This window comes from Fusarium pseudograminearum, chromosome 3 (genome assembly GCF_000303195.2).
Source record: "Fusarium pseudograminearum CS3096 chromosome 3, whole genome shotgun sequence".
NCBI classification, from domain to species: Eukaryota; Fungi; Ascomycota; class Sordariomycetes; order Hypocreales; family Nectriaceae; genus Fusarium; species Fusarium pseudograminearum.
Window position 1 is genome coordinate 5,242,890 of NC_031953.1, and position 22,355 is coordinate 5,265,244.

A 22,355-nucleotide genomic window follows, 5' to 3' on the forward strand; every position below is an offset into this window, starting at 1 on the left:
TAAAGAGCATAGTCTAAGTAGCATAAGCTGATCTACTAATTTCGTCTCTTATGCTTCCAGCGGCCAATTTTTCTGATACCCTGAGGGCTGGTAAACGAAATAGGATTGTGGCATGGCGATCCTCAACCCCTCATGAATAGTGACGTCCATGGGTTTGGTTTAGTGAAAGTATTCATACCTGCAACTGCAACTGGAGCTGGAGCTGGAGCTGCGTTACCCTCCTGTCGTATCCATCTCTTTCAGCCTTGCAGCTTTGCTTGAAGATTAACCCCCCCTGCAAGATGCCCAGGATTTAAAAGGCGCCTACTGTAGGAACAAAGGACCCCATGAGCGATCCATTGAATGGACCCATCTGTAGGTGTCACCGAACACGTGCATGGAGACCTTTAGCTAATGGGTGAAGAAATGAACAAGCATTGGTAAGGCGAGAGCTGTAAGAAATGATAGTGCGTCAATGCCTGAGGGGTGGAGAGGAAAGGAGGGAAAATTTCAGAGTAGATTGAGACAGACTCAGCCTTGGTAAGCCTTTTCGTGTCTCCTGTTCACTTACAAAAGCTTTTAAAGGAGCTCTTCTTTTTCAACTGTTGATGCGCTGCAAGGTGAATTGTTTCACAGGAGGCCACTGCCCCGCCACCAATGGAGGGCCCAGATAGGCCCGTTCTCCAGCTCGTTGGTCTCGACTTTACTCTTTCGGCTCTTTCCTCAGCCTGAGCTCCAGGGCTCTCAATTTTAGCCCAACACTTTACTACCTAGGTAGGTGGGTACTACCTACCTAGTAGGTACCGTTAGGTTAGCTTTAGGATACGAAAATAAATGGCCTAAGAGTGCAGTTTAAACTGTCTAAGCTGTCTTACTAATTTCGTCTCTCCTGCCTCTAGCGACCAATTTATCTCATACCTCGCTCTCACATTCAAACTTCGAACTTGATACTTGAACCAATCTTTTCGCTGTCAGTTTTCCTTTTTCTATCCTCACCGCCTTTGCTCATAACAAACTTTTGGGCTGGGTTTTGGCCTACTATAAGTTGCTCTGCTTTGGCTTTTGTTTCTCCTATTTAACCACATCTTAAACCCGGGGTAGTCACTTCTGATTCTTGCCTGCTGCCACATTTCGTTGCTCGTCGCAAACGAAGCCTCACCCGAGCCCTGCGTGAACACAACAGGATAAAGCAAACGACGAAACAAACCGCGTCTCCTCCTTCCACGACTTTGGCCTACATCTTTACCTCGTCAGGTAGGTTGCATAAAAACCGATACTGATTTAGTGGCTGACATAAATGTTAGACCACTCTTAGTGTATGTATAGCCTAAGAGTGGACTAGTAATTTCGTCTGAATTGCTTCAAGTCCCTATTCTTTTGCTACCCGCCTGCCCGTGACTAAGGCCTTGCATAGAACAAGCAGTTTGGCTCCCGCCCCACGACCGTGACTCATCGAGAAACGACAACATGGAAACCAACGGCACGGACGTTGTTGCCAAGATGCAGCAGGCGCTCGAGGTCGTCCATAACCCATACGCGACCAGCGGTGATCGCAGGACAGCTCAAGATTATCTGGAAAGGGTCAAGGATCACGATGAAGCGCCGATGCAAGGCTTCAACCTCGCCTCCGACAAATCGCAGTCCCCCGTCGTCCGACACTACGCCCTCTCCTTGCTCGAACATGCGATCCGATACCGGTGGTCCACCTACACTACAGAACAGACAGAAGCTGTGCGGCAATGGGTCTTGAATCTCGGCCAGGCCATCACGAAAGAAGACCCAGCCTATATACGGAACAAGACAGCCCAACTTTGGGTTGAGGTTGCCAAGAGATGCTGGGGAGCAGAATGGATGGATATGGACTCCATGCTGTACCAGCTCTGGGAAGTTCCCGACTCAGCTGTTCACAAGGAGCTTGTCATGTTTATCCTCGAGAACCTCTCCGACGAGGTCTTTACTGGAGACGACTCAGTAGTGGCCATGCGGGAAGGCGTTCTCAGCAAGGCATGCGTCGAGATTTTCACTCCTACCTCGGTGCTGGTCGAGGCCTTTCCCAACCGACAACCCGGTCCACCTGTACGATACGGTGATGATGGTTGGCTGAGCCGGTTATCCCAATTCCTGGGTTACTGTCTGAACTCGGCGCACAACGATAACGACGAAGTCAAGCTATGTATACATAAGGGTCTATCTGTCCTCCTCTCACTAATGCCCTGGGCAATCCCTAAGGCAATCTCTTCTGCACGCTGTGTTGAAGTTCTGTGCGTTGGTCTTGCCTCGTCACATGCCTCCATTCAAAAGGCTGCGCTCGAAGCTCTCCATGCCCTTTACTGTAGAACCAACTTCAACGACGAGGAATTCCGAGAGCTGGTGGCTCCAATGTACAATCGCGAGTCAATTGACTTGTGCAGCCGACTCTTCGAATGGTCTGCTGTGGATCCCGAGGATGTTGACGAGGACAAGTACCAAACACTCAAGAAGTTGTCAGAGATGCTCTCATGCCTGGGCGATTATTTTGATAGGAAGTTCGCCAAGCTACCCGCTGAAGCCGCCAAAGACGAGTTCCTAGGACTTTTGGTCCAAATCGTGCAACATCAGAGCTTGATGGTATCGATCCCGGTCCTCGTCACCTGGACACGACTTCTCAGCAACCGTCTAATCGGCCCCGGCGAACATGTTTCTCCTCTCATCCCGCCCCTTCTGGAGACATGTAGTTCAAGACTGGTCCGTTACGAGAACCTACCGGAGGATACTCAGGATCCCACTTTCCTCTATCTGATGGAGGATACAGATACAATCCCCGAGCGCCACGCTTTCTTAGGCAATTACCGCCGGTATAGCTCCCAAATCATCGAGGCCGTTGTCCAGCTAAAGCTGGTAGAAGCAATCCCGCACATTCTCAACCGTACCGAAGAACTATTACAGCACCTCTACGATGGCCAGCCTCCTCTAGACAAGCAGAGCTATTTCAAGCATTCCATGCCAGTCCTACGTGTCGATGCGCAATTCACTGTTATCGAAGCTACGCTCAAGGGGTACACCAAGTGGCGCAAGCACCGCCCCCAGGATCATCAGCAACATGGTCCAGAAATGGAAGCGAATTTGGAAACGTGGTGTAACAAGATACTTGAAATGACATTCGAAGACCCGATGATCAGGAAGCGAACTTTGCAGCTCCTCGTCTACTTCTCCACGACAGCTCTTAACAAGAACGCTACCTTCATGCTCAAGGTTTTGGAGCACATTTTGCTGACATGGCCGGCCCTTGAGCCAGAGTACCGCGCTTTCAATGATTCCATTAAGGACCTGCAGGGTGAAAGTATGGTCGAGTTGCAGCGACTGGCTTCAGAGATGCCAGATCATCTCTTGGTAAAGTGCCCCGAATATCTGATAAAGACACATATTAACAATTCCACAGGGCGTATACGACCAAATCGAGAACAAGGTGAATGAAATGATGTCATCCGGGTCACTCGATGAGAAGCGCTCTATTGCTTATCGTAGTTTTCTGTTCATCATCATGTAAGCTCCATATTTGTCATCGTCGAGTAATTACTAACCAATCGATAGACACCGAGCAACTGGCGTTGGTGCTGACGCCAAGATTCAAAAGCTTCGTGAATTCATTGACCCCGTGAAGGCGCAATGGCAGGACGAGAACGTTCGGAACTCTTTGAAGTCATACGGTAGCTTTTGCGAGCTGTTGGGCCTGGACAAGGCCCAGGCTTACATGGCCAACCACCGAGCACATGAGATCCATGACTGGGGCACTCGTGAGCTTGATGCTGAAGGGCTCGCTCTTCAAAGCGAGCTCGAAGAACGCCTCAAGCTTCTCCCACTTCGATCAACCAAGAGTTTCTTGGCATTTTCGGTCGAGAGGCTCGACAAGAACTCGGATGCTTTTAAGGCTTCGTATGCGCTCTGGGAAGATGGCTTTTCCAACATCCTAGCTGATCTGCTCGAGTTCCTGAGCTTTGCACACGCATGCCACAACCCCGACAACTGGGCTGGCTTGCCTAGTGAGATGCGATCGACAGTTAATCGAATCCTTAGTGATCGATTCTGGCAAGCTGGAATTTCCGAGGGTAGCAAGGACGACTTTTACGCGCGTGTGATGGACAAGAAAAACACGATGGAGGGTCTCGCCTCAACTATTCGCGGATCTGTGCGTTTTGTTAGAGAAACTGCCTATGCCATCATATATTGTATGAGCCGCCTGGAACGACAGTTTTATGGGTTCCAAGGGCTCTCTGCACCCCTTTCCAAAGCTCTCTTCGCGGATTCAGTCTGGTTGTCCACACACCAGCAAAGCAACTTGCTGAATTTGGTTCGGTACTTGGTTGACGACTGCCCCGTTGACTGCCGAGAGCATTTTCTCCCACAAGTACTGGCCGCGTGCTTTCAGCAGATGGATGCCAAAATCAACGGTGAATGGGACAAGATGGAGCGTCAACAGCAAGTGGCCGCAGATGGTGAGGCGGGTCTGAAGGAGGAGATGAAGGCCGAGAGTATCCTGCGACAAGTCACTTACACCGCAGTGTTAATGGTGGCTGACTTTCTCGACCCAACAAAACTTAGTGAGTCACGATACCTTTGGTTCTTCTAGGGTGATTATGCTAATGGTTGCACAGATGGACCGATTGAGGATGGAGAGGGTACTGCAGACTCGGATCAAGCAAAGAACTATCCAACCCTTCGCAGATTTTGTCTCACCCACCATGAGATTGTGGAGCCACTGCTTGTTTTCTGCGCCCATGGAATTCGAATGCGGGACACCAGGTGTTGTAGCATGATCCTACGATTGTTCGTGTCGTTGGTTCCCGAGTTTCATCTCGTGGATGGCCAATTGCCCAAGTCAGTGGTCCAAAGCCCGATGGAAGCACATCTTGCGTCAGACAAGTTCCCCATCCCTTCTTCAATCTCGTCGGCTATCCGGGAATACATCTCGCTTCATGTGCTGAAGGCTTGTATTACGTCGTTTCATGAGCCTTACTTTGTGGAACTCCAAAAGGACTTGGCTGCATTGATTGCGGCTATTGTTGTCTACTACAGTCCTATCACGTCGACTCCCAGTGATGTGCTGCTCTCATTGCCCAATGTGAGCGAGTCAAGTCTTGAGCGGCTATCGACGTACATGGCCAAGCCCGGTGCTCATACTCGCCAGCAGCGAGCCCTTGTGTTGGATCTTCTGAAAGATCTAAAGGGCGTCAGCGTATCCGAGATGGGTAAGCTCCCGAAGAGCAGTGGATTTGATAACTCAAGAGGCAAGAGAAGCAATCGAAGCAAAATGGCGCAACAGTTCATGAGTGATCCTCATGCAGGGCAGAATGCGACGCGAGCAGGTATGAACGTGGGTCGTCAGTCAACGCCAGATGGACTAGAGGGGGTCTCCAATCTGTTCGAAGGGTAAAGCTGTGATTAGAAAAGAGCCTGTTCCCTGCAAAGATATGGTTACACAAAAGAGAGAATGAGGAGGAGGTGGAGTAGAAGCCTATAGACCTTGCTAACGGATGAAGAAAAAGCAATGGCTACCTTAGCATCACTAAGCTAAGGGCTCTAATTCAGATACGCGGTTAGGGACAATAGAAGGAACTGAACTGGAGAATGGGGGAATTAAGCATACCTACCTTAGTAGGTTAAACATGAAGTCACTTGATACGATTTACTTGGTGCTGTTTCGTATGCATATTGTGACGTTGTTATCACACCATATTTGATGTGATGCTGTCTCTAGTGGTAGCAGAAAAGTTAATCTCTCAAGTCTTAGTGTACAAAAATAAATAGCCTAAAGGGTATAATCTAAGAAGCTTAAGCTAGCCTACTAATTTCGTCTCTTAGGCTTCTAGTGGCCAATTTTTCTAACAACCTAAGGATGATGCTCAGTGAGGCCGGCTACAATGCTAGCGAGGTTATGTCATGCGCATTGATATCATATGTATGGATACAGCCATAGTCAGCAATTCATCAGCCCATTCCCTCCATCCAAGGCAATCATTTTGAGGAAGCAGCCCGGAGACCGGTGAGTGTCCTGACCATCCCGTGGTTTCACAACCGGCCCGGCGTCTTAGTTGACCGGCACGCCTTTTCCTCCGATTGAATAGTTTGCAGCTCAAATCTATATGAGGCCGCCACCCAGGTGATGACATCGATATCGAGTGATACCGGGGAAAGTATCCGAGACAGCTGAATGGCCAAGTATTGGCTAGAATCTTGCGCGCGATTTGGGCTTCATTACCGGCGGTGGCAGTCTTTTCGCAACAGCATCCCAGGCTTCCTTATCAGGTGATCTGAAGGTGGCAAAAGAAACAAGTAGAAGGGCGAATTTTTTCTTCTCGACATTAGTATGAGTTTGCTTTGGACGTTACACCTTTGAGGCCCCTTGTTGGTGCCGGTTCATGCTCCGGCGCCGGGCCGTGATGAACTTGGGCTTGGTAGGCGGCGCATCATGATCATCAAATTCGGCATAAAACTAGACGAACCTCTCTTGGTTTTATCACGGTTTAAAATTGAGCGAAGCCCAATTAACGTACTGGGGGTATCAACGAAGTTACATTTGCAAGGGAAATGATGCAGAACCAGTCGACCTCTCTAGTTTTACCGAATATACGGAGGAGAATAGACAGAACGTAAGTGATTCCTGGATAGTTCTTTATCCCAGTACATCTCACAACTTGTTCCATCTAGATGCAAAGATTGCCGTCGTCTCAGGGAGAAGCTAGTGGGTATGTTCCCTTGCGATAGATGCAAGAGACTAGGACGATCTCCTCGGTTCACCTCTCGATTCCTGTTTGCAGCTACATTATCACCCGATTATAGTTCCATGGACTTCGAGGCGGAGCGTATCAAGGCTCTGGAGTACATTGTGAGACACTATACGGGGCTTGAGCGATATGACAGACAGGCCTTGGAAAAGACTATCGCTGGCATTTCTTTGAAACTGGAATCCCTCCCTGAGTCGGGCGAGGGCGAGGGCGAGGATGAGGGCGAGGGGGGTGAAAGTAGGAGTGCAAATACAGCACCGACGAGTAAGTGAACTTGCTAGCTAGGATGACGGGTTCTCTCTAACCTAGTGGAAGTCAACACAGGAGAGGCAAATGATGAAATGAACAATTTTAGGTGTGAGGTAAGAATAGACCTATTTTGTCTAAAACAGAGCTTAACATCATCACTCAGATGTCAAGTACGGACACTGAAGTCAACGAAACAGGGGGTAATTCTCACCTAATTTCTCAAGAAGCTGCAGTCCTCGAAGCCGTTTCATTGTTTCCGCCAGCTCCGTCAGCCCTTGTCCTGCTGAGAGTGTTCTTAGAATTTACGCAGACAAACTACTTCTATTTCGACGAAGAATCGCTCCGACAACGCCTTGACCGGGTTTACTCATGTTCATCTATGATAAAACAGGAGGATGCCCCATGGGTCTCTGTTGTGTTGATGGTGTTTGCACTTGGAGTGCAGTTTACGAGCCATGACCAATCTCCACCACGGGACTCGTCTAGGGAGCTCACGAGAGATGCACATGATATTTGCCAGGGCATGGATGACTCTACTACATCGAAGTTCTATCAGGTAGCCATGAAACTTATTCCTGATATACTGGTTGTAGAGTCAATCGAGAGTGTACAGGCCTTTCTCCTATTTGGCTTATACACGCTGCCCACCGATCCAGCTGGGCTCTCGTACACTTATTTCGGAATTGCTATCAAGCTGGCAACACAACTAAACATACATCTGAAAACAACGTCTATTGCATGCGCAAGGGATCTTGAAGTAAGAAAAAGGGTTTGGTGGACCGCATACGCTCTTGAACGGTACATCTAGACTGTCAGAATCAGAGGAAATAAGCTGACATTTTAAAGAAGATCTAGCTTCTTACACGGGCGACCTGCTTCTATATCCCGATTCGATGCCAATGCTGATCTTCCTGTAGACATGGAAGAGCTACAGCCCAAAGAACGAATCAACACTTTTCAAAATACTATGGCCATGTTGAGAATCAACATCTTCATGGAGGACGCCCGAGATAGAACGTGAGTCGCTCCTCGCCCCTTTTGAAACTTACAAGTTAACTATCCACAGTATGGCTCTAATCAACAGTGACAAAGCGATACAAAGGAATGATTTTCAAAATATCGTCCATCTTAAAGACAGCATCAGCAGCTACTGGTACAGCCTTTCCGAGCGAACCTTTTGCCGAGACCTCACCCCTGGAAAACCTCTATTTCGGCCCAACATACATCTCGCCTTGAATTATCACCTGTTACATGTCTCAATGGGAAGATGCCTCATCACCAAGAACTTTAATATAGGAGTCAGTTGCACTAGGGATACAGCATGGTTGAAGGTACGAGCAAGTTTGGTTGATGACTGTATCGATAGTGCTATTGCCATCATCGATCTATGCTGGATACTGCACGATGAGAAATACCTTTCGAAATTTTCACACTTGGAACTTAGTTCTTGCTATGCTGCTGTTATGGCACTAGTAGCAAGCTATGCTTATGATAAGAATCATACTCTCAGAGATGTCTATGAGAAAGGGGTAAAAATACTTCAAGATGTGTCAACAGAGTTTTCTTCCATAGGTTTTAGAAAGCATGTGGCGGAGAGTTTAGGGATCGCGTTTAAAAGGTTAGATAATGGAAGGAAGAGAAGTGCCGAAGGCCTGGATGAGAACGGATATAAGCAGTTTCGAAACTGGGTAGCCTTGCAGGAAATGGCACCTCAAGAAGGACCAGCTACCGAAGCATGAGAATAAAATCGCAAGGGAGTGACTTATTCACAAGGAATGGGAGGGTGATTTGATATCAGGTGTGGTTATCGAAACCTGATGGGTATACTCTGCTGAAGGTATAATGTGAAATCAAGGGACATAACACTTGTTGTGCATATTCATCGATATCTTTAATAATCCTTCGACATCTAGACTATTCATTTCATATCAAAGAATTATCTACCAGCAATTTCCTTCTCCAAAGCATCCGCCATATCTCCAAGCGTAGCAAACTTCCAATCATAGATAGGGCATTCACGGTTCCCCATCAAAGCGCCAGGCCTCTCAATCCAGCACGACTTGATATCCAGAGTCTTGGCCGGTCGGTGATCGTGGAACTGACTCTGAGCAGTCTGAAGCACTTTCTCCTTGGAGATCCCAAACTTGTTCCTGACCTCACGCAGAAGGTATTGGAAGTTCTGCAAGTCAGGCTTATAGCTGCCCACGTCTTGAGCCGTGATTACCAAATCGAATGGGACGCCTTGCATAGGCCCTGAGTTGCTTCTGGAGAAGGACTCGCGGTCGACGTTTGACAGAACAACAAGCTTGTAGTGCTTGTTGAGGCGATGGAGAGCATCGACAGTGTCGGGAAATGCGGGCCACGAACCAATGGAGTTGCCAAAGGCCTCGTTTTGTTCTGCGGTTGGTTCAGGAAGGAAGAGTTTATCTGCAACCTTGGGGTGGATGGTTGCAAGAAGATCAGAGTACTGCATGTCAGGAGTGGCCTCCTGCTGGGCGGCTTCGGCCTCGGCGTAGACTTTCAAGAGCTGGTCTCTATTGAACTCGTCTTTGCGGGCTCCTATCAAGGGTTCGAGAGCATCGATAACGCCAGTTTCCCAGTCGATCAGGGTGCCATAGACATCGAATGAGAGGAGGCTAAAGTCTGAGAGGCTAGTCATGTTGGTCAATGATGTGATGGTGAAGGCTTTCTTTCTATTTTATGTAGGAGTATACGTGATGCAGTGATCATTTTTGTTTCTTGAACAGTTATTTATACCAAGTACACGCCCTGTAATTGACTACCAATATGTGCACCTGCGCCCTGCGGGTGACTTTCTCAGCACCCAGCTTGGATGAGGGCCTACCTACTACCCCTCACTCTATGACCTTTGAAGTACATCTCTGCATCGACTTGGGTCTTTGGATCTCTAAGTGCTCGAGTTGGATATGATTGAGCACAGTACGACCTCGTTCCTCATACATCGGCAAATCCCACCTAAACTTTTGGCGTCTGTACAGTACGCCAGACACGCCTTGTTTACTTGTATGGAGCAGATGGAAGCAAGAATTGACTTTAGGGCTGAAGGGCTGAAACGCCCACCAATGTCACTATGCAGAGTCGCCTTCTTTCAATTGCATGGGAGAGAAGAGTCAAACAAATGCAAACGCCCGGCTTGCACACTCAGACCGTATGTACGTGTGCGAATAAATGGATGGATTGACTTGAACTCCTTCAACTTTGGGTGAAACCATCAACAGCAAAGAGGCGTTGACTGAGACATGGCATCCACATGGTCAGAGTCAGAATTAGCCGCAGTTACCGGATGCGGTAATCAACCCAATGATGCGATTTGTGGCACTTGACGGACGCTTTTATCAGGACGGGCCAATTGTTGGACAATTCTTGACTCCTCCTGAGGTTGACAAGGCAGTAGTTGCAGCATAGTCCAGTTGGCAGTCCAGCCCAGCCCACTTCCAGCCCTACTTACATACATGCCACTTACAGACAGATGCATACAGAATGCCCTGAATTTGCTTTTGCTTCTTTGATTTGTGCATAGACTACGTAATGAAGTGACCGATCTGGCGTCCTGTCAATACAATGCAATAGATTGTGATCATGTTGTTGCCGACATACGTCCCTGAGAATAAGATCAGCCAATATGTTACAATATCAAATCAAGTTATAGCCTACCTAAGAAAAAAAAACGGTGGATGATTGACAGGTTCGCTTCGTAAAAGACCCCTGAGCCCTGATGGTTGCCGGTGCACAGTCCAGTTAGTCCTTGTGCATCATGATCAGCAGCAGAATAGAGTAGAGTATATGTTTGGTTCATATTTCAGGGATTATCACAACCTCACCTGCTGTAGTTCAGTTACTATGCATCGTGGAAACCGTCCAGTATTGCCATCAATATTTGGTCTAAATTAACAGGTTATTCTAGTCCCTCAATCAACCGCCTACGTAATATTGCAGGCCCATACTGTAATCTCCATCATGCAGACTACCACAACAGCATCTTCCATAACTGTCGCGGACTGCACTGTTCACTCAGTGATCGGTGCTACTGCTGCTATATGTACTATAGTATGTCTTTTCTCCTCGGCTGTTACAAATACATTGGTTTTCATCATGAACCTCGGCTTCGATAACAATCACTTTATGCTATAGTACCTGTCAGATTATACTTGAGAAAAAGCAATTGCTGTGCACATACACACACTTGACAATTAAGTTGTGACAGGCCGCGAGTCAATCTGATAATGCTGGCGTCGAGATGCCGAGGTTCCAGGTATCCAACCTCCGTCAGTTGGACTGACCATCTGCAAACCCCCTGTAAGCCCCGCTCAGCCATCTGTTCCAGCCTGCCAGCCTAGCCAGCCCACAGCCTCTTTCCTCTTTACGCTGTCAAGCCAAGCATGGTCAAGCTCGTCGGGGCAGGCTTCTCCCGTGCAGTTCCTTCCTCCAAAGTCGTGCGGCCTAGTAACAGAGTGGAGTCTAGGTCAACTCTGTTTAGTCTAGTGGCCACAGGCTGTCCGACCCGCTACACTCTAATTGGCTGCCTGCTCTTAGACTTCAGTTGTTAGCAAGTGTGCATCAGGGGATGGTTTCCCGCTTCCCGTAAACCAAAACTCCACGACTCACTCAACTCTCCTTTGGTACGGATCTGTAGTCAGTTATGCTTACCTGGTATTCATACCTTGTTACTTAAGACCTTAGTACCTTACCTTGGCTTGGCTTCAGTTGACCGTTCCCTCGCTTCCGTTGACGCGAGAATTGTCGACTGACAGTTCTAGCGGGTCCTTATTTACCGTTCCTGGTTCTTGATCCATTCTCTTGCATCGTATCGTACCTATCTTGGGTTCCTCTTTTCTTTATCCGTACTTTACCTGCTTTATCTCGTCCAACGGCGCCATTGAAAAAGCAATTCTTTCGTCTAGTCATCACCTACAGTACGCCAGTCCAGTCTCTTGGTCTGTCGCAATATATCATATCACCCGTATGTACTCTCGCAAACCCGCATTGTCTCATCGCCTGTCATCACGTTGACCCCCTTGTCCTCCCCTCCATCTTCTCTTCGAGGTTCCACCACCAACCTGCTGCCGTCTCTTTCTTGTTCTCGTCCCTCTCCAGATACAGTTACTGTACCGCTCCTTAGCTTAGACCCCCCGCTGTGCTCTGCGGTCCTGTGTTGTGTAAGGCTTATAAGCAAACAGTCCATCTCCTCCTTCGCTCGCTCGCTCGCGCGTCTCGGATACAACGTCTCGCTTGCTGCCCGCTCGGACACACTTTGTCTCCTTCTTCCCTTCCCTGCCCTTTCCCATTGCTTCTTTCTCCCCTCTCCACCATCTCGTCCCATTCTATCGTTATCCCCGTGTCTCACCCTGGTATATCACATCTCAAGAGGAACAAAAATCTGGATACCAGAACCACTGACACTTCCAAGTCTTTGCCACTAGCGAGTCATTGATTCCATTAAATCAATACTTCATCTCGTGCGCCGACACCTTCAGATCGATTATTGTCTATCTCGATTCATCAACTCACTCGGTCGTACTGGTATATGATCGCGGTGAACGAGTAGCTTCATCAACAGCTTTTACTGCTCACTTACGAAATCATATTCTTGATCTGGGATCGGATACGATAAGTACTAAGCTCGCGTCTTCGTACACCCTATCCTGTGGCTCTCGTCTACTCTGTCCTCCCACCCAACCGTTGGACACCCAGCCCTTGAAAGATAACCCTCTGTCTCAATTCCAGCTCTGTCACCTATTTTGTTGGCAACTTTTGCATTCTGAGTGCAATCCCATTGTTGGACCTGATATTCACCACACATAACCGCCCTTCATCATGGTCTACTGCGGTAAGCCTTCACGGGGCTGCCAAATGTGCAGAGCCCGAAGAATCAAGGTATGTTGGTAATCTTGTCTTGCTAGGCCTCACTGCATACATATCGTAGAGGCCATCTAGTGCAACCGCTCACAATTGTAGTGCGATGAGACGAAGCCAACCTGCAACCAATGCGCCAAATCCAGGAGACAATGTCCCGGATACAAGGACGAGTTTGACCTCGTTTTTCGCAATGAGACACAGGCTACTGAAAGAAGAGCCCGCAAAGCCAACAAGAAAGCATCAGCCCAGAAGTCGGGCAAGCTAGGCTCGCAAACAGCTACCAGGGCCGTTGTCATCCACAAGCCAGCACCCGATCAGTCTATCTTGTCAACACTTCAGCTTCCGGTTGAGCAGCAGGCTACTTGCCATTTCCTGTCAAATTTTGTTCTCCTGCCTGCCCATGATCACACGCGCGGATGGATGGAATTCGTTGTCCCTCTTCTCAAGGCCGATCAGATAAGGCCGACTCCCCATTTCAAGCTTGCTTTCGAAGCCTGCGCCTTGGCTTCTCTCGGAAACCGCGTTGGTCCTGGATGCGACTTTGAAACCAAGGCTCTGGGTCACTATACTCGCGCACTTTCTGCGACATTCGTCGCTCTCAAAGACCCAGCCCTGTCCAAGGACGACTCTACTCTGGCCGCCGTGCTTCTCCTCGGACTATTCGAGAACATTAGTGCAAAGCAACTGGGAATGCTTGCTTGGGGTTCTCACATTGAAGGAGCCATCAACTTGGTCAAGTCTAGGGACAAGAGGCAGATAAAAACAAAAACTGGCCTGGCTCTTTTCGTGGCCACACGAACGCAAATGGTGTTGTCGCCCTCTCAATTTCTTTGTCAACAGGACTAGTCTAGCTAACATATGAGCAGATCATTCACACATTGACCACGGGCACAGCCCCAGCTATGGGAGTGGAATGGTGGATTACAGACAGCGTCAACAACCATTTCGGAGCTGAGTGCCAGCGACTCAACATTCGAACAGCAGAGCTCAGGGCTGAGTCCAATCGCTTGATGGCAACGTTGAGCCGAAGTCCCGAGAACATCGAAATGCTGCTCGATATCGTTCGTCGCTGTCAAACCCTTGACCAACAGCACGCGGCCTGGGCGAATTCCTTGCCCGAGTACTTCCAGTACAAGTCCGTGGCTTGGGAGGACAACGTGCCCAACGGCAACTATGGTTTGGCCGAGGTGTTCCCAGGTCGAATCGACGCGTATCAGGATCTCTGGGTCGTTAGTGTCTGGAACTTGATGCGTTGCTCGCGTATTATTCTGGCCTCTCTCATCGTTCGCTGTGCTGCTTGGGTCTGCGCTCCTGTCGACTACCGGACGACTCCCGAGTACGCGACAGCAGCAAGGACGTGCGTCGATAATATCACAGATATTATTTCCTCAGTCCCATACCAACTGGGGTGGTTTAGCAACCGCAGGGAACTCCTTGAGAGAGCCAATCTATCCGCATTTGGCTGTGGAGAGGAAGATGCCCTCAAGGGTCTACCAGGTTATTTCTTGACTTGGCCCCTGACCTGTGTCCAGGGTCAGGACTACACGACTGATGCGCAACGAGCATGGGTCAAAGGGCGACTTCAATTTATCGGCTCTCATCTCGGTGTCAGATATGCCCACGTTCTCCGTCAAGTAAGTACCTTTTGCAAATCATTCTTTGCTTCTCAATACGTTCGCTTTGACTTTTAGTCTTGCGCCCTGCTTTGCTCTGTGCTTTAATCTCCACATTTCTTGCTTTTTTCTGTATCATCTTCAGGATTAACTGACGCTGCTCCACAGCTTAACATCCGCGTCCCGTCAATGCTTATCCGCCGAGACGGCTTAATGGCCAACCCATATCCTGGCGCATACAACTTTGAAAAGCTCTTGTCGTCCAAGACGGCACCCGCAATGGCAGGATATACTTTGAATCCGATTCAACAACACGATGCTATTCAAAAGGAGCGGGCCCATCACCAGAAGCATGAGCTGTTGAGTAAGGCTCGTGGGTCAATGAATAACGAAGAGAGGGTGGCGCAAGGTTTGCTGCAGCTTTAAAATTCCCAGCTTTAGATGTCATGATGGTTGATCTACTGGGATGTTGGAATTGTTGTGCTCGCGCTACATGCCATGATAGACGAGAAATGCCCCTTGGAAAACCATTTGGCTAAGAAGAAGTGTTCTCGGATGGCAAAGCTATATATAGCTACCTAGGGATTAGATGTGTCAGGTGCTGGATACCTGGGGTGTAAAATCATCACAAATCTGTTTGATCTGAGCTTGATTGCGAGCTATCTGACGAGATCTGCTGTACGAAACAGAAACGTAGATCATTGTATGATCTTCGAAGCATGTCAGTGACCATTGTCTCATGAGTGCACATGATCTCTCCTTCGCTTCAGTTGCAAAGCATTCAGATACTGTATTTCTGACATGCAATGCCCGCGCAAACTGTTTGCAAGTAGTATAGTTTTGTACAATTGACACGGAATGAGGCCATTTGAATGAAAAAGAAATCAGAGTTGCAATTGAATATCTGGTATTACATGAATGGCGCTCAGAAGACCATGTCAAGAACAAAACCAGCTCCCATAAAGTCCTAGCAATCCGTGCGTGCTCCCGTTTACCCTAATAATGACAATTTTAACCTCATGTATAAATCTCGCGATGGAGTGGCGGCTGGCCTTTACTTTCGTTTCTTGCTGCACACATTGTTAGATGTAAAGAAAAGAACTCCTTTGGCGGTGTTGCACTTACGCTTGGCTACCATCTTGGGCTGTGCCTAGATTCCACGCCTTGACGAACCAGCTCTGTGTCGCGTCGACATAATTCTCGGTCTTGACCTGCTTGACGCCAACCTTGACTCCATCCTTTGTGAATACAACATTCTTCTTGCCCATACGCTCCGAGGCGACGTCGGACATCTTGGCGACGCTGATGTAGACTTGGTAGCCAACCCAGCCGCCTACGCCGAGGAGGGCGAAGACGATAATGAGAGGAAGAACCTGGCTGTTCGGAGCATTGAGGGTTAGGCGAGCTTGAGAAAGCCTGGGAGATTATCGGATGTACCTGACTGTTGATGTTTGCGCCATAGTGTATTATCGGCACGTGTGCAATGCGATGCGAAATCGGCGATAGTAGTAGAGGAAGACGAGTGCGAAAGAGTCGAAGTTGGATGCGATCAACGCAGTCTACAAAGTTAAGAAAATAATGGCGACGAGAAGAGGAGGAGGAAGAGGCGATGTGCAAAGGTAAAGAGAGAGAGAGGCAGCCGAAAGGGGTTACACTGCTGCGCAAAAAGAGTTTTGAGGGGTCGCAGAGCAGAAGAAGCTGGATCAACTTATGGAGAGAGCGAGGAATGGATGGGATGACCCAGCCCAGGCCGGCCGCAGCTCAGCATGGCCCGGGGAACCTAACCTGGCATGTGGTACTTCAGGGACCTGAATTTAGCTCCAACTTGCGAAAAACGTTGCAGCGATCGCCAATTGGATCGATAAAAAAGGGTCTTTTGAGTGGTTCGCCCCTCCTGTAGCTTTGGCTTTTTAGAGCGTTCATTACTGGGACGTTGACGGGGAACATTGATCAGGCAATCGAGCGAGTTGATCGTGATTGTACCAGCTCAGTTTTGTGTGATGGTTGACGGACAATTCATCATGTAGAGCAGATACCGCTTCTCTTGTTGCTGATCATGAACTGCTAATCTATTTTTACTTTTATAGTAGTCTTTAATTACCGAAAAACATCCTTGAGATTCTTTCCCGTCTGGCTTTAGAGATTCAGTACCTGAAAATGCCAAGAAACTATCCCGGCCCGTTGCCGTCCAAGCCATCCTTGTACAGTGAGTGGGTGGCAGTGCGTGCTGTAGAGAGAGCTAACTGAGCTGAAGAAGATGAGATGAAACTCACTTTTTGCTTACCTCGATAAACATAAAATGAAGGAGCAAATTTGGAAACACGGCTTTCGCTTAGCTCATCTGCCAGGTCTGTTAGTGTTCAAGTGACAATGTTTGTTTTGCCTTGAGGATTCAAGCCTTTGGTGGCGGCTGACATGTCCTAATGTCCTACTCGAGGTTGCTTTTTAGTGAGGAGAGGCTTGCATGTTATTCAGGGGTTCGACGCACGCAAATCTAGACGGAATAAGAAATTATTATGGGGGTATCTATAAGACCTTTTTTTTTTTTTCTTTCTTTTTTAGCGATGTAAGATCAATGCGACTTGTTCGCTACTGGGTATTTGCGAATTACTTTGTGAGATACACGAGGATTTGGTATTACATGGAGACAAGGCCGCTGATCAAGTCTTTAAGCGACAATGGCGCAATAAAGGGTATAGTTATGTGTAGACACGCACTCAACAGAAGCAAACTGTGACATTATTTCGTTTCAAGATCATCTAATCATAATGATGCAGTCGCCTTGTGATGCCTGATGGGGCTCGGCTTTGGAATGGTCAAAGACAGAGATGCGATAATAGGGCAAACGTACAGGTGACTGGCTACGCTGAGACACCCGGGCAAAACTCGACTGTTTATTGCTTCACGTTATAACCTTACATAGGTATGCACTACACTAAGTTGATGTACAGCCATTATCTGATACTCTAACATCGTATTCGAACACTCGCCATGATTATCTCGCGATCCAACGTTGGCTTGGGTGTTAATAGTGGAATTGCGACTGCGAATGATACTATTGTCTGGTGTTGCAGTACTTCACATTGGGATGTATGGATCTGGCACTATTATCCAGTTCTCCATAGGAGTGACTTCTGTTATGATTTACATATAGAGTAGGGAAGTATATTTTATTGGACAAGTCATCAAGAAGACCTTGCACACCCTCGCATCTGATAATGCCAGCTAGAATATCTTGGAGTCCAACTTCACTACCTTTAATAGAAACCCCTTTTATGTGAACTTCTTACCCTACTCGGGATAAGATCTTAAGGAAATCTCAGAGTGTGCCCGCCCTATACAGAAGGGTTGAGTAGATGGCCACAACGTGGAAGGCCGGGGAAAAGAATAACCGCTACGGACCGAATCCCTCATGTATATCTATCATACATGGCGAAGTTTCCCACTCACATGTTCAAGTCGGAAATTCTGCTACAAATAAGTTGAGCTTCCAGACAAAGTTGCTACGTAACTTGAGTAATCAGCGGGATATACTATAGTAAGACATGGCACGGCATTTACTCGGTTCAAACTCAGACTCATAACACATAAGTCCTCGTTAAGTAGAATATGCATTGTGATCACTGCTCATGTTTCAAGCGGTTGGCTGGTCATCTAGATGCGCATCACTGAATGAGTGCTCGGGGCACGGTAGGTGTTCAGCTTTGCATGAACTATAAGACATAAAGTCGGGATAGGAGCGTATATAATATATCATACGGGGCTATATGTCGTTATAACACTCAAAGTAAGTGCAATACAGTAATTATGAGAATCATGATAGAGAAGAGTAGTGGTGATCGATGTTAAGCAACGAATGCTTCGTCATGTGTGGCTGGTGCTAGAGCTCCAAGCTCTGACGCCACGTATATGAGCTCCAAGCTCCAAGTTTACTTGAAGGCAATAGTATGAACATGACAGAAATCTCGAGTTATAACACGTTGCAAACTTCCTCCAAGGTGACTCATTTATCTATTTGAGCCCCCATATTGATGTTGTTGTCCTTATGATGATGTCTGGCATCTGATAGCGTGGCTCAGGCAACCACACAAAAGCGTGCCCCTCCTTTTGGCATGTTTCTTGGCTGCTGTCGTTGTGGCGGTGACCAATGCGAAGAGGCCAGACTGCAGTACAGATCAGCTCTGAGCTCATCAATCAACCACCATCCATTCATCCTCCATTCTCCATCCCAGTCTAACATCTACAAAACTCTTTGACTGGGGCATTTGGATTTGGAGTCGACTTTCGACCTTCGGAGTTCTTCAATTACACATACGCTTGCTAGCTAATTTGCAGCGCTTCCGAACCGTTTCTCAACCCGATTGATCGAGCCCGTCTATATAACTTTGGGTGCGACGCTGCTCCCTTCGCCGTTCAACCATGTCGATGCCCCCTCCTGGTGAAGGCTTCGGCGGCTATCCGGCCCAGCCACATGATCAATATGCTGCTCAAGATGAACAGCCTCAACAATCTTACGAGGACCCTGCTGCCGCCCAGCAGCCCCACGACCAAGGCCACAAGAAGAAGAAGCGAGGGTATGCGGCTCAAGCCTTCGAAGTTGGTACCGGCGCCAATGCTGTCGCTGGTGGTCAGCCCGCAGGAGCTGCTCAGCAGTTCGGCGCTGCTCCCGCTCAACCAGGCTATGGGGGTTATCAAGCTGAGCCTCAAGCTGCTGCCCCTCAGGGCTACCAGTATCCCCAAGGTTACGGCGCACAGCAACCCGCTGCTGCCCAGGCTCCTCAATATGGTTATCAAGCTCCCGATCAAGGATACCCAACTCCCGGTGCCCAGCAGCCCGCGCCCGGTGTTGGCGGTATCACTCAAGGAGTTGGCAACATGAACATTGCCGGGCAGCCCCAACAGCCTCAGAGCGCTCAGGCTCCTCGCCCTGCTGTCCTCAACCAGCTCTACCCTACTGATCTACTCAGCCAGCCCTTCAATGTCTCGGAGCTTGACCTTCCCCCGCCTCCGATTGTTCTTCCTCCCAACGTAAGTCGGCTAAACCAATGGATCCCAGAACCATGCCAATGGCTAACATGCGCCTTTAGACGAGCGTAACTCCGTCTCCCGACGCCAACTGTTCCCCGCGATATTTCCGATCGACCCTCAACGCTGTTCCCACCACCAACTCTCTCCTCAAAAAGTCTAAACTGCCCCTTGCGCTCGTTATCCAGCCCTACGGCTCTCTCCATGACGACGAGGACCCCGTACCTGTCGTCCAGGACCAGGTTATTTCCCGATGCAGACGCTGCAGGACATACATCAACCCTTATGTTGCCTTTTTGGATCAGGGACACCGATGGAGGTGTAACATGTGTAACCTCACCAACGACGTTCCTCAAGCTTTCGACTGGGACGCTGCTGCTCAACAGAGTGTCGACCGATGGCAGCGACCCGAGTTGAACCACGCTGTTGTTGAGTTTGTTGCCCCTCAGGAGTACATGGTTCGCCCTCCCCAGCCTCTTATCTACCTGTTCTGCTTCGACGTCAGCTACGCTGCTGTTTCAACCGGACTTGTGGCTACCGCGGCCCGCACCATTTTAGACAGCCTTGACAGGATACCAAATGCCGATCGCCGTACTCGTCTCGGTTTCTTGGCTGTGGATTCCAGCCTACACTACTTCTCGGTCCCCAAGGATACAGATGAGAATGGCGAGACCAACATGCTCGTCGTCAGCGATCTCGACGAGCCATTCCTGCCTATCCCTAACGACCTCCTGGTTCCCCTCACCGAGAGCCGACAAAGCGTCGAGAAGTTCTTGCAGAAGCTTCCCGATATGTTCCAGAACAACCAGAGCAACGGCTCCTGCATGGGATCAGCCCTTCGCGCGGCACACAAACTTATCTCCACCCTTGGAGGCAAGATTGTTGTTCTGACTGCTTCCCTGCCCAACATGGGTGTTGGCAAGCTTGAGATGCGTGAGGACAAGAAGCTCCTTGGCACATCAAAAGAGGGCGGTCTACTTCAGACCGCCAATAGTTTCTACAAGAGTTTTGCTGTGGAGTGTTCGAAGAGTCAGGTGTCTATCGACATGTTCCTCTTCTCGTCGCAGTACCAGGATGTTGCTTCGCTGAGCAACCTTCCCCGATACACCGGTGGACAGACCTGGTTCTACCCTGGATGGCACGCTTCGCGACCTGAAGATGCCCTGAAGTTCGCATCCGAGTTCAGCGACTATCTTTCGTCTGAGATTGGACTTGAGGCCGTTCTTCGAGTCCGTGCCACCAGCGGTCTGAGAATGAACACGTTCTATGGAAACTTCTTTAACCGAAGCTCTGACCTCTGCGCTTTCCCTGCTTTCCCCCGCGATCAGTGCTACGTTGTCGAGGTGGCTATCGATGAGAACCTTACAAAGAACGTTGTTTGCCTCCAGGCGGCTGTGCTACACACAACTTGCAATGGCGAGCGTCGCATTCGTGTCATGACCCTGGCTCTCCCCACAACGACCAACCTGTCCGACATGTATGCCTCGGCCGATCAGTGCGCCATCACCACTTACTTCAGCCACAAGGCCGTGGAGCGATCTTTGTCAAGCGGCCTGGATGCGGCCCGGGATGCTCTTCAGAGCAAGGTTACCGAGCTCTTGCAGACTTTCAAGAAGGAACTCGCTGGAGGCAGCATGGGTGGCGGTCTTCAGTTCCCCGCCAACCTTCGTGGTCTACCCCTCCTGTTCCTGGGTCTGATCAAGAATGTTGGTCTTCGCAAGTCATCTCAGATCCCATCCGACATTAGATCAGCAGCTCTCTGTCTCTTGTCGACTCTCCCAGTGCCCCTTCTTATGCGTTACATCTACCCCCGACTGTACTCACTACATGATATGCCAGACAATGCTGGAGTCCCCGAGCAAGAGACTGGCCACATCGCCCTCCCCCCTGCTCTCAACCTCTCTTCAGAAAGGCTCGTGCCCTACGGACTGTACCTTATCGACGACGGCCAAACTCAATTCTTGTGGATCGGCCGAGATGCGGTGCCACAACTGGTACACGACGTGTTTGGAGTGGAGGACAGAACCCAGGTCCAGGTTGGCAAGGGCCGGGTGCCGGAACTGGAAGGAGACTTCAACGAACGAGTACGGGCCGTGGTTCAAAAGAGCCGGGATCACAAGTCACTAGGCGTGGGCAGCATTACATTGCCCCACCTCTATATCGTTCGAGAAGACGGAGAACCTAGTCTGAAGCTTTGGGCGCAGACCCTACTTGTGGAGGACCGGGCGGATCAGGGTGTGAGCGCAGCTCAATGGTTAGGCATGTTGAGAGAAAAGGTGAGTTGATCACAGCATTAGGCATGCCAGAAGAAGCAGGATACTAACAGTCTTCCGCCGTAGGTTGTTCAGTAAAACAGCTTGTCGAGAGTCAGGCGTGGGTAGACGGGAGAAATAGGTCGGATCAGTCCTTGTAATATTTTGATGAGGAGGGATTCAATCAATGACTGGAGTCGGGGTCCTGGAGATGCAGCCGGCTTGTTATTTTGGCAACAGAGATGCGAAAGGTATCAATTAGATAGAATCAAATATTTTGTGTGCAAGAGCAAGCATGGGGATTTGTGTGACGAGGTCATGATATTGACAGCAGACTGTGGTCGTCCATATAAAAATTCACGGCATTAAACAGTACGTTAAAGTTGGATGGGTCCTCGAAACTCAACCAACTAAGCGACAGAAACAGGAATGCATGGCGATGCATGAATCATTAGTATTTTTAGTAATGCATCATCTCGGAAACCAAACGATAAACCGATTTCTTGGGTGAATCCATGACCAAGGGGCTGGTTCACATGAATTGAAGCCATGTCTGATACAGGGACTAGGAGAGAGGTACGTCGAGATACAAGGACCTT

At 48.9% G+C, this 22,355-nt stretch overlaps 6 protein-coding genes across 6 annotated transcripts; 4 read left to right on the forward strand and 2 right to left on the reverse strand.

Annotated features, from left to right (window-relative positions):
• Nucleotides 1-1,446: 1,446 nt before the first annotated feature.
• FPSE_05824 (uncharacterized protein) lies at nt 1,447-5,389 on the forward strand (the record flags this gene model as incomplete). The annotated part of the gene is made up of 4 exons (XM_009258942.1): nt 1,447-3,348; nt 3,398-3,501; nt 3,550-4,556; nt 4,611-5,389. 4 exons carry the CDS (start codon nt 1,447-1,449, stop codon nt 5,387-5,389), a joined length of 3,792 nt encoding a protein of 1,263 aa, XP_009257217.1.
• A 1,006-nt stretch (nt 5,390-6,395) lies between these two features.
• On the forward strand, nt 6,396-8,728 carry FPSE_05825 (uncharacterized protein; the record flags this gene model as incomplete). Its single annotated transcript, XM_009258943.1, has 8 exons — nt 6,396-6,410; nt 6,540-6,605; nt 6,664-6,701; nt 6,796-7,004; nt 7,050-7,102; nt 7,153-7,787; nt 7,845-8,006; nt 8,056-8,728. 8 exons carry the CDS (start codon nt 6,396-6,398, stop codon nt 8,726-8,728), a joined length of 1,851 nt encoding a protein of 616 aa, XP_009257218.1.
• A 197-nt stretch (nt 8,729-8,925) lies between these two features.
• FPSE_05826 (uncharacterized protein) lies at nt 8,926-9,648 on the reverse strand (the record flags this gene model as incomplete). Its single annotated transcript, XM_009258944.1, has 1 exon — nt 8,926-9,648. The coding sequence occupies one exon, from the start codon at nt 9,646-9,648 to the stop codon at nt 8,926-8,928; it is 723 nt and encodes a 240-aa protein (XP_009257219.1).
• Nucleotides 9,649-12,824: 3,176 nt separating this feature from the next.
• Nucleotides 12,825-14,905, forward strand: FPSE_05827 (uncharacterized protein; the record flags this gene model as incomplete). The annotated part of the gene is made up of 4 exons (XM_009258945.1): nt 12,825-12,884; nt 12,966-13,673; nt 13,733-14,500; nt 14,648-14,905. 4 exons carry the CDS (start codon nt 12,825-12,827, stop codon nt 14,903-14,905), a joined length of 1,794 nt encoding a protein of 597 aa, XP_009257220.1.
• Nucleotides 14,906-15,216: 311 nt separating this feature from the next.
• FPSE_05828 (uncharacterized protein) lies at nt 15,217-15,771 on the reverse strand (the record flags this gene model as incomplete). Its single annotated transcript, XM_009258946.1, has 2 exons — nt 15,217-15,298; nt 15,605-15,771. The coding sequence occupies 2 exons, from the start codon at nt 15,769-15,771 to the stop codon at nt 15,217-15,219; spliced, it is 249 nt and encodes an 82-aa protein (XP_009257221.1).
• A 3,127-nt stretch (nt 15,772-18,898) lies between these two features.
• On the forward strand, nt 18,899-21,917 carry FPSE_05829 (uncharacterized protein; the record flags this gene model as incomplete). The annotated part of the gene is made up of 3 exons (XM_009258947.1): nt 18,899-19,507; nt 19,567-21,780; nt 21,861-21,917. 3 exons carry the CDS (start codon nt 18,899-18,901, stop codon nt 21,915-21,917), a joined length of 2,880 nt encoding a protein of 959 aa, XP_009257222.1.
• Between the last annotated feature and the right edge of the window lie 438 nt (nt 21,918-22,355).